Source organism: Schistocerca piceifrons, chromosome 2, assembly GCF_021461385.2.
Source record: "Schistocerca piceifrons isolate TAMUIC-IGC-003096 chromosome 2, iqSchPice1.1, whole genome shotgun sequence".
In the NCBI taxonomy this organism is placed as follows: Eukaryota; Metazoa; Arthropoda; class Insecta; order Orthoptera; family Acrididae; genus Schistocerca; species Schistocerca piceifrons.
Window position 1 is genome coordinate 237,737,776 of NC_060139.1, and position 16,175 is coordinate 237,753,950.

The 16,175-nt window shown below is 45.8% G+C and overlaps 1 protein-coding gene across 1 annotated transcript in view; it reads right to left on the reverse strand.

Moving 5' to 3' along the window:
• The window catches only part of LOC124775279 (nuclear receptor subfamily 2 group E member 1), a 103,262-nt gene that overhangs the window by 81,363 nt on the left and 5,724 nt on the right, over positions 1-16,175 (reverse strand). Inside the window, exons 2-3 of the mRNA XM_047250117.1 lie at positions 15,587-15,643; positions 10,383-10,564 (exon numbers count right to left, since the gene is read on the reverse strand). Coding sequence (XP_047106073.1) covers positions 10,383-10,564; positions 15,587-15,643 — 239 coding nt within the window. The remainder of the gene's footprint in view (positions 1-10,382; positions 10,565-15,586; positions 15,644-16,175) is intronic.

A 16,175-nucleotide genomic window follows, 5' to 3' on the forward strand; every position in this document is an offset into this window, starting at 1 on the left:
GTAGTAAAGGAGTTTTGCTATTTGGAGAGCAAAATAACTGATGATGGTCGAAGTAGAGAGCATATAAAATGTAGACTGGCAATGGCAAGGAAGCCGTTTCTGAAGAAGAGAAATTTGTTAGCATCGAGTATAGATTTAAGTGTCAGGAAGTCGTTTCTGAAAGTATTTGTATGGAGTGTAGCCATGTGTGGAAGCGAAACATGGACAATAAATAGTTTGGACAAAAAGAGAATAGAAGCTTTCGAAATGTGGTGCTACAGAAGAATGTTGAAGATTAGGTGGGTAGATCACGTAACTAATGAGGAGGTATTGAATAGGATTGGGGAGAAAAGAAGTTTGTGGCACAACTTGACTAGAAGAAGGGATCGGTTGGTAGGACACGTCCTGAGGCATCAAGGGATCACCAATTTAGTATTGGAGGGCAGCGTGGAGGGTAAAAATCGTAGAGGGAGACCAAGAGATGAATACACTAAGCAGATTCAGAAGGATATAGGCTGCAGTAGGTACTGGGAGATGAAGGAGCTTGCACAGGATAGATTAGCATGGAGAGCTGCATCAAACTAGTCTCAGGACTGAAGACCACAACAACAAACAATACATAAAAATAATTTTATGAATTTACAATTAAATCAATACAAAGAAATGAATACCGTTAGCTGCATACAGACCTTGATATAAGTCAACGGGGAGAGTTGAAAATGTGTGTCCCGACCAGGACGCGAACCTGGGATCTCATGCTTACATGGCAGACGCTCTGTTCAGCAGAGCCACCGAGGACGCAGAGGATAGTGCGACTGCAGGGACTTATCGCTGGCACATTTCCCGTGAGACCCACATTCTCAACTTATTGTCCCGCACTACCGCACTATATTCGTTGTGCCCCTAGCCGTTACACTCATTACTCGCGGCTTTACCGATTCCCGTAAGAGTTCGGGCAATGTGTGTGCATCCGCACAGAAGATGGTGAAATGGCCGATGAGCCTTAACTATATATACATAAAGATGGTATCTGTTCTTTCGGACATGTCCGAAAGAACAGATACCATCGGTGACCGTGCAGTTCGTTAGAATGAATTTACAATTAAATCAATACAAAGAAATGAATACCGTTAGCTGCATACAGGCGTTGCCCGAACTCTTACGGGAATCGGTAAAGGGGAGGGGCACTACAAATATAGTGCGGGACATGTTGGGAATGTGGGTCTCACGGGAAGCGTGCCAGAGATAAATCCCTGCAGTCACACAACTCTCTGTGTCCTCGGTGGCTCAGATGGATAGAGCGCCTGCCATGTAAGCGGGAGATCCCGGGTTCGAGTTCCCGTCGGGGCACACATTTTCAACATTCACCATTGACGTATATTAAAGCCTGTATGCAGCTACGGGTATTCATTTCATTGTATTGATTTAATTGTAAATTCATTCTAACGAGTTACACGGTCATCAACGTTGGGAATGTGGCTCTCACGGGAAGCGTGCCAGAGATACGTCCTCGCAGTCGCACTGTCCTCTCTGTCCTCGGTGGCTTAGATGGATAGAGCGTCTGCCATGCAAGCAGGAGATCGCGGGTTCGAGTTCTGGTCGGGGCACACATTTTTAACTGTCCCCGTTGACGTATATCGTCGCCTGTATGCAGCTCAGAGTATTCATTTCATTTTATTGATTTAACTGTAAATTAATTATAACGAGCTGCACGGTCACCAATACCATATTCATATATATAGAATTTTATGGGTTTCTTTTCTACCGATCATATGATAGACACTCACTTCTTGGGCTGCGCTGATACTCGCTTTAGGCCGCATGCGGCGCGCGGCCGCAGGTTGAACATCCCTGGTCTGTAAGAAGCCTCTGATCGTACGTTACTGTTGTCCAGACTATCCTGAAGCAACAGAACTCTCGTAGTGGCACAAGCACGTCAATGTTTCCAGGTAACACGGTTGCCATAGACAGCACATACTGCCCCCTCACTGTAGAAACTAAGACTGTCAATATTTTTAAAATGATCTGGAATACGATATATCGATTTTTAAAAGAACATCATTATCGGCACTCGACACAACGAAAAAAATGTCGCTATATTGACGGAAAAAATGTCGACGCACAGGCAAAAAAAAAAAGTCGAATTGCAATTATGTTCTTGGTTTTAGAGCTGTATATTTAAGTATTGATTTTTTATTGGATATTCTGTACATCAACAAGCTATCAGCCTGCTTATCCACTTCGGAACAAGAATTGAAAGGAAAAAGACGCACGTTCACGTTTGGCGATAACCACTTTGCTAACAATGGTAAATGCGTGTAAGTGGCAGAATAAAGGTGCCCGATAGATCCGTCATTCGGTTTCGTAACATTAGGATTTCTTCAGAACACTTCATGTCGACTTCCTTGTTTTTTTCATTTCTGTCAACACCAGCTGTGTCAAAATTGCGTGGTGAAGCTAAACGTTGCACTTTTGTCCATCATTTCCAGTAACTGTTTTTGAGGAATGCCTATATGAAGAAATAGCACACTAATTGCCTAAAAAGGTTTTTTTCAAGCAAATGGTGGCTACTTCCTCACATCGGAAAGCTTTATATTCCATTCACGCCGCCACCCCGCAGTGCAATTGGACTTCTTTTATTCCACATATACTTGCTTCACACAGTCAAAGAGAAAGACTGGATGTGATGAAAGCTCAAAAAGTAGTGAGACTCCTACATACATTTAAAGTAATATTACGTTCTACCACTATTTCAAAAGAACAACTTCAAATATTTAGCGAAAATTGTGAAAAATATAACATAAAATAAAAATATTTGCAATTGATATTGCCGTTTGATATTACACTACTGGCCATTAAAATTGCTACACCACGAAGATGACGTGCTACAGAAGCGAAATTTAACCGACTGGAAGAAGGTGCTGTGATATGCAAATGGTTAGCTTTTCAGAGCATTCACACAAGGTTGGCGCCGGTGGCGACACCTACAACGTGCTGACATGAGGAAAGTTTCCAACCGATTTCTCATACAAAAACAGCAGTCGACCGGCGTTGTCTGGTGAAACGTTAGTGTGATGCCTCGTGTAAGGAGGAGAAATGCGTACCATCCCGTTTACGACTTTGATAAAGGTCGGATTGTAGCCTATCGCGATTGCGGTTTATCGTATCGCGACATTGCTGCTCGCGTTGGTCGAGATCCGATGACTGTTAGCAGAATGTGGAATCGGTGGGTTCAGGAGGATAATACGAAACGCCGTGCTGGATCCCAACAGTCTCATATCACTAGCAGTCGAGATGACAGGAATCTTATCCGAATGGCTGTAACAGTTCTTGCAGTCACGTCTCGATCCCTGAGTCAGCAGATGGGGACGTTTGCAAGACAACAACCATCTGCACGAACAGTTCGGCGACGTTTGCAGCAGCATGGACTATCAGCTCGGAGACTATGGCTGCGGTTACCCTTGACGCTGTACCACAGACAGGAGCGCCTGCGACGGTGTACTCAACGACGAACCTGGGTGCATTAATGGCAAAACGTCATTTTTCTGATGAATCCAGGTTCTGTTTACAGCCTCATCATGGTCGCATCCGTGTTTGGCGACATCGCGGTGAACGCACATTGGAAGCGTGTATTCGTCATCGCAATACTGGCGTATCACCAGGCGTGATGGTATGGGGTGCCATTGGTTACACGTCTCGGTCACCTCTTGTTCGCATTGACGGCACTTTGAACAGTGGACGTTACATTTCAGATGTGTTACGACCCGTGGCTCTACCCTTCATTCGATCCCTGCGAAACCCTACATTTCAGCAGGATAATGCACGACCGCATGTTGCAGGTCCTGTACGGGCCTTTCTGGATACAGAAAATGTTCGACTTCTGCCCTGGCCAGCACGTTCTCCAGATCTCTCACCAATTGAAAACGTCTGGTCAATGGTTGTCGAGCAAACTGGCTCGTCACAATACACCGGTCACTACTCTTGATGAACTGTGGTATCGTGTTGAAGCTACATGGGTATCTGTACCTGTACACGCCATCCAAGCTCTGTTGACTCAATGCCCAGGCGTATCAAGGCCGTTATTGCAGCCAGAGATGGTTGTTCTGGGTACTGATTTCTCAGGATCTATGCACCCAAATTGCGTGAAAATGTAATCACATGTCAGTTCTAGTATAATATATTTGTGCAATGAATGCCCGTTTATCATCTGCATTTCTTCTTGGTGTAGCAATTTTAATGACCAGTAGTGTAATATTTTGTGGTGGTGTTCGTAGCGACAAACAATTCGCTGTAGAAACGGCTTACGAAGTCACCGCCACACTTTTAATAGCGGGCCGACCGGTTCGCTGGAACAGTGAACAGAAAGATGAAAACCCAAACACTCTGATTAAATAAAAGTCGGTACTTATCTTTATTACGAAGATACAGAAAACACAGTAGTGAACTCCGTGTCTACAGAAATCTGTCTAGTTCGAGTCGGAGCGGCTAGGTCAGCGTCGGCTGACGACAAACAACAACTCTGTTGCGATGAACACACAACTGACTAGCAAGTACACAATTCGGTGGCGAGTATACAACTGAGCGGCGAATACAGAACTGTCCTAGCGCTCGCGACTCCAGCGCTTAAGAAGCCAGAAGCCAGCGGTGGCGCGCGCAGACTTGCGGCGATTTGCTGTCTCGCTGGCGCTGCTTATGCGGACGGCGTCCGGACTTTGATACTGCCAAACTTTTGGCAGCGGGCTCGGGTGGCATTACTGGCTAGGATATAACACTCCTCCCCCCCAAATCGCCGCACCGTCGTTGAATAATGACGTGGCGAGCGTCGACGGCGGGGGTGGGGTCCGGCCGCAGGCGTAGCAGAAGAGACCGGGGCGGAGACTGTTGTCGGTGGCAGTCCCCGGTCCGCACCCCAGCATTGGCTGCGCGGGGCCTCGGGAAACACCGACTGAAAACCGAGGTCAGGGTGCACGCCTGTGACCACGGGCGCAGCTTCTGGTACTGGACGCGACGGGGCGTCGGGACCCACGAAGAGAGGCAGCGTCTCCTGACGCTGCGTCGACGGCTGCTGAGTGGGCGCCGGACAAGGCGCTGCCGTGTCAGACTCCTTGGGGGTGCCCAAGGAAAGCGGCTGCAGGACAGGCTGCACAGCCACCGCTTGGGAAGGCGGCCCGGCTGAGGGGTCGACGTCCATCAGCTCCGAAGGCGGTGGCGACTGAAGAGGGACCGCAGGCGCCGGAGCGACCACCTGGGGCGCTCCCGGATGAAGCTGCGCGGGAGGCATCAACGGGACGGGCTGTCGGCGTGGTACCGGCGACGGCTGCTGCTGCTGCCCTGGGGGCGGCAGCGAAGTCGGAAGGCGCGGCTGGAACACGCCGCGGACCAAATCTGTGGACAAAGAACGAGCGGCAGAATCCGGGCGGCCAGCGCGGCGCAACTGGTTCTGATGCCTCCTGTGCACCCCAGTAGCACCTTGAACAGTGTAAAAACCGCGACCCTGGACACTTATCACGGTACCACGTTCCCAACGACGGCGACCGTGATAACTCTGAAAAAAACGGCGTCGTTGCGCTGAAAACGCGTGCGATGCACAGAAGCGGCGGGTCGATCCGGGGGGTGCAACAACCGTAGTAGGGTGCGATGACGACGGCCGTGGAGAAGCTCCGCAGGCGAAGGGCCGTCGCGTGGCGTGGTCCGGTACGACGACAGGAACGTGATGAGGGCCTGCTGACGAGAGTGCGTAGCACGAAGGCGGTCCATATGATCCTTGAACGTGCGTACAAAACGTTCCGCTGCACCATTCGATTGAGGGTGGAACGGCGGAGTAAGAACATGGCGAATGCCATTGGCAGAACAAAAACTTTCAAATTCAGCAGAGGTAAATTGTGGACCATTGTCAGACACTAAAACTTCTGGAAGACCCTCAATACAAAAAATTGAAGTCAACGCCTGTATAGTTTGTGCAGACGTTGTAGACTGCATGGGCACAACAAACGGAAAATTACTAAATGCATCTATCACGATGAGCCAACGAGAATTCCAATATGGACCAGCGAAATCAATATGTACTCGCTGCCAGGGACCGGCAGGGCGTGCCCACTCAAAATAGCGTTGAGGCGGAGCAGCTTGGTGTTCGGCACACGTCGAACAATCTGTAGACATCTGCGTAATCTGCTTATCAATGCCGATCCATGTACAATGACGGCGGGCAAGCTGCTTGGTGCGGACCACTCCCCAATGACCTTGATGCAACAAATCGAGGACCTTGGATTGGAGCACTTGGGGAACCACTACACGAAGCTGGTCATTCTCGGTGCGTAACAGCAAAACTCCGTGCGAAACAGACAACAGATGATGTTGCGGATAATAGCGACGAACCACAGGATCCGATATGTCCTTTGCCTTGGACGGCCAACCACGTTGAACAAAACGTAATAGTAAACTCAGATGAGGATCCGTAGCTGTCTCACGTGCCACCTGACGATAATCAATCGGAAAATCCCGGAGGGATTGATGCTCATCGGCGTCAATCTGATGGCAAGATTCGTCAGAGGAATCGAAGACATCATCCGCAGCAATCGGCAATCTAGAAAGCGCGTCAGCGTTTGCATACTGAGCTGTAGGGCGATACAGTATCTCATACTGGTATTGTGATAACAAAAGAGCCCAACGTTGTAGTCTCTGAGCTGTCCGCTGAGGAACTGGTTTAGACGGATGAAACAGTGACGTCAGGGGCTTGTGATCTGTTACTAAATAGAATGGTCTACCATAGAGGTAGTGATGGAATTTTGTGACACCGAACACAATAGCCAACGCTTCCTTGTCCAATTGGTTATAATTACACTGAGCTTTGTTTAGCAATTTAGATGCGAACGCAATAGGACATTCGGTGTTACCGACTCGGTGAGACAACACAGCACCGAGGCCGAAAGAAGAGGCATCACAAGCTAACACCAGAGGCTTGTTAGGGTCGTAATGGACCAGACAACGATCATTCAATAAAGCCTCTTTAAGCTGCTGAAAGGCTGATTGGCAATCAGCTGACCACACAAACGGAACATTCTTACGGCGGAGACGATGCAACGGTGCAGCAATCTGTGATGCATTAGGTATAAACCTAATATAATATGTCAATTTGCCAAGAACTGCTTGCAATTCATGCAGTTTGCGAGGGGCGGGCAAATCACGAATAGCTGCTAAATGTAACTGGGAGGGATGAATGCCTTGAGCATTAATAACATGTCCCAGATACTCCATCTCCGTAAGGAAAAATGAACATTTATCGATGTTGCAACGTAGGCCTGCCTGAGACAACACTTTAAACAAACACTCCAAATTACGGAAATGTTCAGCAGGAGTCTGACCGGACACAACAATATCGTCTAAATAGTTGCAACACGATGGCACATTAGCCAGAAGTTGTGACAAAAAACGCTGAAAAACAGCTGGAGCTGACGCACAACCAAAAGGCAAACGCAGAAAACGGAACAACCCCAACGTCGTGTTTATGACAAAATACTGTTGTGATTGCTCGTCGAGGGGCAATTGCAAATATGCTTCACGGAGATCAATTTTGGAAAAGAAACGAGCTTCCCCTAACTTATCCATCAGCTCGTCCGGTCTAGGCAAAGGAAAAGAATCAATGACAGTCTGAGGATTAACTGTCGACTTAAAATCAGCACACAAACGTAACTTGCCAGACGGTTTCTTTATAATAACTAAGGGAGAAGCCCACTGGCTCGCTGAAACGCGTTGAATAACACCGTTGTTTTGCCAACGACGAAGTTCATCTGCTACAGGTGCCCGGAGGGCGTGAGGCACTGGACGAGCACGAAAAAATCGAAGCTGAGCATTATCTTTTAACGTAATATGAGCGGCAAAGTTCGCAGCACAACCTAGTTCGTCTTTAAATATGTCACTGTATTGTTTACACAAATCGGTTATGCTGTCTTGAGGAACAACAACAGAATTAATTTGCAACACATTGTCTTGGATAGACAGGCCAAACAAGTCAAAACAGTCTAATCCGAAAATGTTTACACTGTCTGTAGCGCTGAGCACTGTGAATGAAACTGTTTTTGTATTGCCACGGAATGTGGCTGGCACGCTACATACACCTAACACAGGAATTTGTTCTCCACTATAAGTAGCCAAAGAATGTTTTGCCGCTGAAAGTTTAGGGCGGCCGATAGCCGCATACGTAGCACTATTTATGAGAGTCACAGACGCACCAGTGTCTAATTGAAAATTGAAGGTCTTATCCTGGATGCGTAGCTTCACAAATAGTTTATTACACTGTCTCTGGATCGGTGCAGTGGAGGCGGAAGACACAAAATCAGCGCGTTTCTTAATGGGCAACGTTCACGAGGATGAGCAAGAACACACTTAGAGCAAGACTTAACTCTATCATTTTGCACACGCGGCTGACGAATGTGTTTAACATGACGCGGGCGGCTAGTGTTTACAGTCTGACTCTGCCGGTGGGGCCGCGGGCGTGACAGAACTTGCTTAGCACAGGCAATTTGAGAAATACATGGCTGATCTAACTCACACTCAGCAGAGTCAAAAGTATCTTGGGCTTCAATGATGTTCATCACAGTCTCTAATGACGGGTCAGGCAATTTTAAGATAGCAGCACGAATACGAGAATCTGCAATGTTTTGCGTAATAGCGTCTCGTAACATGACATCACTGTAGGAAGCTCCACACACACAATTAAATCGGCACTGACGGATGAGGCCGCGTAAATCTGTTAACCACTGTTTATTAGATTGATGTGGCAGTTTCTTTAATCTGAAGAACTTGAATCTGGCTGCTGCCACATGAACTCGCGACTCGAAATACTCAGCAAGCTTGTTAACAACAACGTCATAGTCTAAAGCTGCTGGCTGGGATTCCGGGAACAACTTACAAAGTAGTCGATAGATTTCCACGCCTGCAGTGGAAATTAAATAAAGCTGCCGCTCAGTACCTGTGATTTTGTAGACTGTCATGTGCGCCTGCAACTGCGCGAAATATTCTCGCCATTCTTCTCTTGATGCATCAAAAGCACGGAAAGGTAGTGCTGCCTGTGCTTGTTCCTTTTGTGTTGGTGGATTAGCCGCTTATTTGGCGATTGCTTCCAGGAGACTTTGTATTTGCTGACTCTGTAACAAGATCAACTGTTGTAATTCGGCAGACATAGTGAACACAAATTAAACCAGCCCCCAAAATTTTATCTCTATAATTAGTATAACAAGAACAAGTTGAACCAGCCCTGCACACGAGTTCGGAAGACCTCGTCGCCAGTTTTGTGGCGGTGTTCGTAGCGACAAACAATTCGCTGTAGAAACGGCTTACGAAGTCACCGCCACACTTTTAATAGCGGGCCGACCGGTCCGCTGGAACAGTGAACAGAAAGATGAAAACCCAAACACTCTGATTAAATAAAAGTCGGTACTTATCTTTATTACGAAGATACAGAAAACACAGTAGTGAACTCCGTGTCTACAGAAATCTGTCTAGTTCGAGTCGGAGCGGCTAGGTCAGCGTCGGCTGACGACAAACAACAACTCTGTTGCGATGAACACACAACTGACTAGCAAGTACACAATTCGGTGCCGAGTATACAACTGAGCGGCGAATACAGAACTGTCCTAGCGCTCGCGACTCCAGCGCTTAAGAAGCCAGAAGCCAGCGGTGGCGCGCGCAGACTTGCGGCAATTTGCTGTCTCGCTGGCGCTGCTTATGCGGACGGCGTCCGGACTTTGATACTGCCAACCTTTTGGCAGCGGGCTCGGGTGGCATTACTGGCTAGGATATAACATAATATATTGGGGAAAAATGTCGTCGATATATATTTACATAATTTGGCAAAAAATGGATATAGCGATATTTTATGGACAGCCCTAGTCCAGACCATCCCGAGGCGACACAACTCTCGCAATGACCCACAGCACAGTACCGTAATGTTTCCAGGTGACACGGTTGCCATAGATTGCACATATTGCCCCCTCACGGTAGAAACATAGACTGTTTTCGCTAGAATTAGATTACAGATAAAGCAATGTATTTCTGGATCCCAAAGTTAGATATTAAAATTCAGGAAATATACTCGTACAACATTTATTTTCAACGCTGCATCTGAGTTTTAGCTGTTTCAAATGGTTCAAATGGCTCTGAGCACTATGGGACTCAACTGCTGAGGTCATTAGTCCCCTAGAACTTAGAACTACTTAAACCTAACTAACCTAAGGACATCACAAACATCCATGCCCGAGGCAGGATTCGAACCTGCGACCGTAGCGGTCTTGCGGTTCCAGACTGCAGCGCCTTTAACCGCACGGCCACTTCGGCCGGCTTTAGCAGTTTCGCCTCGTGTAAAGCAAGCGTTTAAGAGCGAACGAGCGAAGCTTGGAAGGACTGACCGATGCAGGAGTAGAGCATCCTGCGGCGGATGGAGCGCTTGAAGAAGCAGGAGCAGCCGTCGCAGCAGTAGACGCCGTAGTGCTTGCCGTAGCTCTTGTCGCCGCACACCCTGCACGGCACCGGCACGGGCAGCGTGCGACCTGCAACACGCACAGACCTGCTGTCCACCTCAGCACGCCTTCTGAAATTTGGACACACAGTTAGTGCTATTCAATTTTTAACTCGACATTTTCTGTACGACGGCCTCCAGAAACATTCACCATTCCTCCGATAACAACGTGTTGGAACTCGTAATGTACATTCACAGAGAGTTCTCAGTGACTTCTGTGTGAAACATGTGTTCACAGACCTTGATGGCACATGTAGGGCAAAATTGCGAAAAAATCGATTTTTTATTGCGTAATTTATTAGACTGATTTTTTAAGAATAACATTGCAAATTTTCATAATCGAATTCTGGCTAGAAATATGTTTTCCAAAAGTTAGTTTGGGCGTCTGCTTCTGGCACGCCCCCTCTTTCTATTCTGTGAGCCACACCTTCTCTACGCCAGAAATTTTGTGTGAGTCAATTTTTCGTTCACACAGTCGAAACGAACTGCAGATGAGTTTAAAGGGCTGTGAGAAAGATTAACTTTGCTTGTTTCTTTGTTTACAACGTGGTTTTCTTGAATAGTACGTGCTACAACCTTATTTCAGTTTTTAACTTTCTATAAATCAACCTTTTTCGCTCGAAATGGATCGTAACGGTACACACATATTCAAAGAAAAATATGTTCGAAATATTCCAACTTTCAGGTACCTAGCCAATCCTGAGCTACTCAAAAAATGTGTACATGGGAAAACACAGAATAAAAATGAGAGCTCAGTCACCTTTTGTGGATGCATTGTCCAAAAAACAGTATCTGTGTCCTCAGTTGTTGTGAAGATAGTTGCATCTGGTGCCTGTCTAGTGTTCGATAGGGAAGATGGAAGTAGAATTAAGTGCCTGCAGCCGGCCGCGGTGGTCTCGCGGTTCTAGGCGCGCAGTCCGGAACCGTGCGACTGCCACGGTCGCAGGTTCGAATCCTGCCTCGGGCATGGATGTGTGTGATGTCCTTAGGTTAGTTAGGTTTAAGTAGTTCTAAGTTCTAAGGGACTGATAACCACAGCAGTTGAGTCCCATAGTGCTCAGAGCCATTTGAACCATTTTTTAAGTGCCTGCTGAGACTAGGCTTCCATCCCGGTGCGTTCACACTGAAGATGCTCAAAGCATCGATGAAGCGCAACTGGACAAAGCTCAGCCAGCAGAAGAAAAAAATGCAAAAGTTGGCTGGGTAAAGGAAACAGGAGAAGAGAATAAAGATTATGGATATGACCAGCATTAGTCGCTTACGGGTATAGTAATACTGTCAAAAATTGAAATAAAAACTTTAAATGCGAACTGCCTTAAACTGACTTTTTTGTTGTATAATGTACCTTTTCTCAGGAACTAGAAAAGCTAACATCCTGAAATTTGGCGTAGTTCTTACGAATTACATTACTGAATAATCCTGTCCAGCACTCTTCTGTTATCTTTTTTCTGAGAAAAGTTATCCTTTAAAGTTTGACAAAAATAGAGCACTCCCGGGTAAAACTAAACTGAAAAATTAATTTCAGAGCAACTATGACCTTGAACAAAAATCTGTTCCTCACGTTTTATTAGCCTCTTATTCAGACGTAAAGAGTGAAATTCCAATTTCATTGCTCGATTAGCTTGCGAGAAAAGGTACATTATAGAAACAATGGTAATTAAAAATTCAAATCTTTATAAAATGTATGGAGAAGTGCATTTTCAAACAAAAATTGCACAGAATATCAAGAATTATGTTGTTCATGTAGACTCAAGTTTTGATGTTTCAGATGTGATATTTTTGGAGATATATATGTTTAAGTCAAGACTGCATTTGGCCCTACGTCTGTGCTTAAGGGAGTCGTATGCTTAGAGGAGTGTAGACTATAACAAGACTCCTCACTGAAAACTGGCTCTTGAGATCTTAGAAGGTTCTTTTATAGATTACAACAGGCCTGACCAATGAGCGCTCTGCGAGTGCGATTGTTCCAGCCGCACTCCTGCCTACCGGTGCGAGTGCAGCGGCGGATGGTACCGAGGGATGAGGAGGCACAGACAAACGAAGGATGCAGCCGGATGCCGCTAGGGTAAAGCAAACGCCAAGTGGTTTGTTGACAGCACTATTTCCCTTAAATCAGATTCATGTTCTGCATTAGAAATACTATGTCATCTACGTACAAGGTCTGTTCAAAAAAATTCCGGAACATCAGTAATTTCGCGCCAATGGTGTTTTGGAGCGTAATGCGGCTGGCATCCCTGCACACGCCTTTGTTTGATGTGAAACTGCCAGAAGTTTCATTGTTGTATGTGTGTTAGTTATTGTTCAGTGCTGCATTGAGTAGAACGTTGTGTCGCACAGTTGGCGAATTTCGAGATGACAGTGTTAGAGGCTGGACGGAAGTTAAAGTTGACACTCGTCCAGGACGTCCTTCGACGTCTACCGACGACGCTCATGTCAGGAACTTCAAGGAAATTGTGCATGCCATTCGAAAACTGGCTGTCCGAGAGATTGCAGAAGAATGTAACATTTCAGTTGGACGCTTTCATGGAATCCTGTTACACCATCTTTGAATGCATCGTGTTGCCGCAGATTTCGTTCCACGGTTCATGAATCAAGACAAGAAAGACCTTCGCCTCGCAATCTGTGAGGAGCTTTTGGATCGCGCAAGTGAGAACGAGATGTTCCTTAAGAGGATCATAACTGGTGATGAGACATGGGTCTACGGTTATGATGTTGAGAGCAAGGTTCAATCTTCAGAATGGGTCGGGAAAGGTTCTCCAAGACAAAAATAAAAGCTCGTCGGGTCATGTCAAAGCCATGCTGATAATTTTCTTTACTTTGAAGGATTACTTCATCATGAATTTGTCCCACAGGGTCAAAATTTTAATCGATGGTACTACTAAGACGCGTTGCGACACCTGCGAGAAAATTTGAGAGCGGCCAGAAATGTGGCGAGACAATTAATCACGATAGCGCACCAGCCCATTCATCCCTGTTGGAGTGTGATTATTGCACAAAAAAACGAAACCACTCTGCCGCCTCATCCTCTGTACTCTCCAGACCTTTCCCCTGTGGACATTTTTTATTTCCAAAGTCGAAAAATCCAGTTAAAAGGACGAAGATTTACAACGATAGACGAGATAAAAGAAAATTCGCAGATGGCGCATGGCGAGGTGTATCAGTTGCGGAGGAGATTCTTTCGAAGGAGATCATGCACAAGAAGTAAAAGGTAAACGTAGAAAAATTTTGTGAACAAAGTTACGGATTTTTTTTTTTACCTCGTACTTGTCCAAAGGAAAAGTGGAAAAGCCACATCGGTTAGTGCTGAATGGAAGTGCCTTTCTTTTCGTATAATTTAAGGGCCATGATAAATGTTTAACATGCCATTACAATATTAATAATTGCATAAACACTTACTGGAACGTCATTACAACACCAGCCACAAAGATGATATGATGCACTTGTCTTCATGCAAACGACAGTGTTTGCCCGCTGAAATGAAAGTGGCCTTTAGGGAAAAAAACGGTTAGTGTAGTAGTGACAAATTCTTGTACGGACGACATCGTCATTTATTTGAATTCCTTAAATGTCTTAATGCAAAGGGAGAATCATTTGATAACAGATACACAGGACAAGATTGATGCTATTAAAAATAGCAGTTATCCAATGGAAAAATCAGCTTCAACTTCATGACATGCAACATTTTCAGAAACTCAAGGCGGTCATTTGTGGAGCAGACATGACAGTACGTTTCACAAACTGACAGGTTTCATTACGAGTTCTCGAAGAGATTCGAAGCCATTGCACCGTTCAAAACGAATTTCGATTTATTTGTGAGAGTGATTTCGTTTTTGGCTGCTAGTATGCCTCATTATTTCCAATTTGAGCTGACAGAAGTACAGGCTAGCACCCAGATGTGCGACTTCTTTGTCCAATCCAGGAATTTACAAGAGTTTCATTAAATGTAACTGTAAGAATAATATCCCCGACAGCACAGACAAGCTACTCCAGTTACTTCAATGTTTGGTTCAACACAAGCGTGGGAACGGCTTTTTCTGATATGAAATAAAAGAAGTCCCACCAACGTTTTGATTTAACAGATTTTAGCCAGCATAACTCCGTGTGTTTGACTGCATTGAGAAACGTAGTTCCAGACACTAGTGTGTTACTTACTCTAAACGCAAAATGTATAAAACCTCACAACTTTGTGTTGAATGCCTGTATGAAAAGCTTTTTACAGTTCTATTCATCGTGCATATGAAAGTATGCCGCAACATTTGTCTCTTAGAAATAGTTACACTGTGTTGTAAACACGTCTTTTTGCGTTTCCTGGAATGCAGCATTTGGCATACAGCCGTCTCACCCGCAAACCTGCTCGGAATAGAGTAGTGGTGGGGGAAGCCGGAGTGATGAGCAGACACGACTGCACTCTGAGAGCGTGAATGTAGGCCAGTCCTGGGTTACACGATCAGGATATTTGTGTCAAATTTCGTGCCAACGGACCCACATCTTAAGCAGTCCTTAGGACATGCGTACGATCGTTTTCTAGCAACATTTTTCTTTTGCAAAAAATACCAATTTAATAAATGGAACCGCGCGACTGCTACGGTCGCAGGTTCGAATCCTGCCTCGGTCATGGATGTGAGTGATGTCCTTAGGTTAGTTAGGTTTAAGTAGATCTAAGTTCTAGGGGACTGATGACCACAGCTGTAAAGTCCCATAGTGCTCAGAGCCATTTGAACCATTTTTTTAATAAATGGAAAGCTTGTATTTAGGTATCTCGCAACTGAACCTATTTAATCGTTCTGTTTCATATGCGCATGCATTGCTACTTCCATGTATTTGTATGGCTTAAATATTTCTGTTGTAGCTCACTAATCTTGTAGACCAAGACTGTTGCATTTTCGTTCAGTGAAAACAGCTAAACTTTTTCTTCATTTAGTACAAGTTCCAGTCTCTGCAGCATTCTGAAATCTTATCATCATTCGAAATTACGTTCATGTAGTTTCCTTCGTTTAACATTTCATGCTGTACCATCAGGCCATCCACAAAATTTATTGCTCTACAACTAACATTACCTGTCTAGTCGGTAATGCGTGTTTCCTTGTCACATACCTGAAGGTGTTTACGTGACCGTCGATGATTCTCGATCCAGAGTTGCATTCTACACTCCTGGAAATTGAAATAAGAACACCGTGAATTCATTGTCCCAGGAAGGGGAAACTTTATTGACACATTCCTGGGGTCAGATACATCACATGATCACACTGACAGAACCACAGGCACATAGACACAGGCAACAGAGCATGCACAATGTCGGCACTAGTACAGTGTATATCCACCTTTCGCAGCAATGCAGGCTGCTATTCTCCCATGGAGACGATCGTAGAGATGCTGGATGTAGTCCTGTGGAACGGCTTGCCATGCCATTTCCACCTGACGCCTCAGTTGGACCAGCGTTCGTGCTGGACGTGCAGACCGCGTGAGACGACGCTTCATCCAGTCCCAAACATGCTCAATGGGGGACAGATCCGGAGATCTTGCTGGCCAGGGTAGTTGACTTACACCTTCTAGAGCACGTTGGGTGGCACGGGATACATGCGGACGTGCATTGTCCTGTTGGAACAGCAAGTTCCCTTGCCGGTCTAGGAATGGTAGAACGATGGGTTCGATGACGGTTTGGATGTACCGTGCACTATTCAGT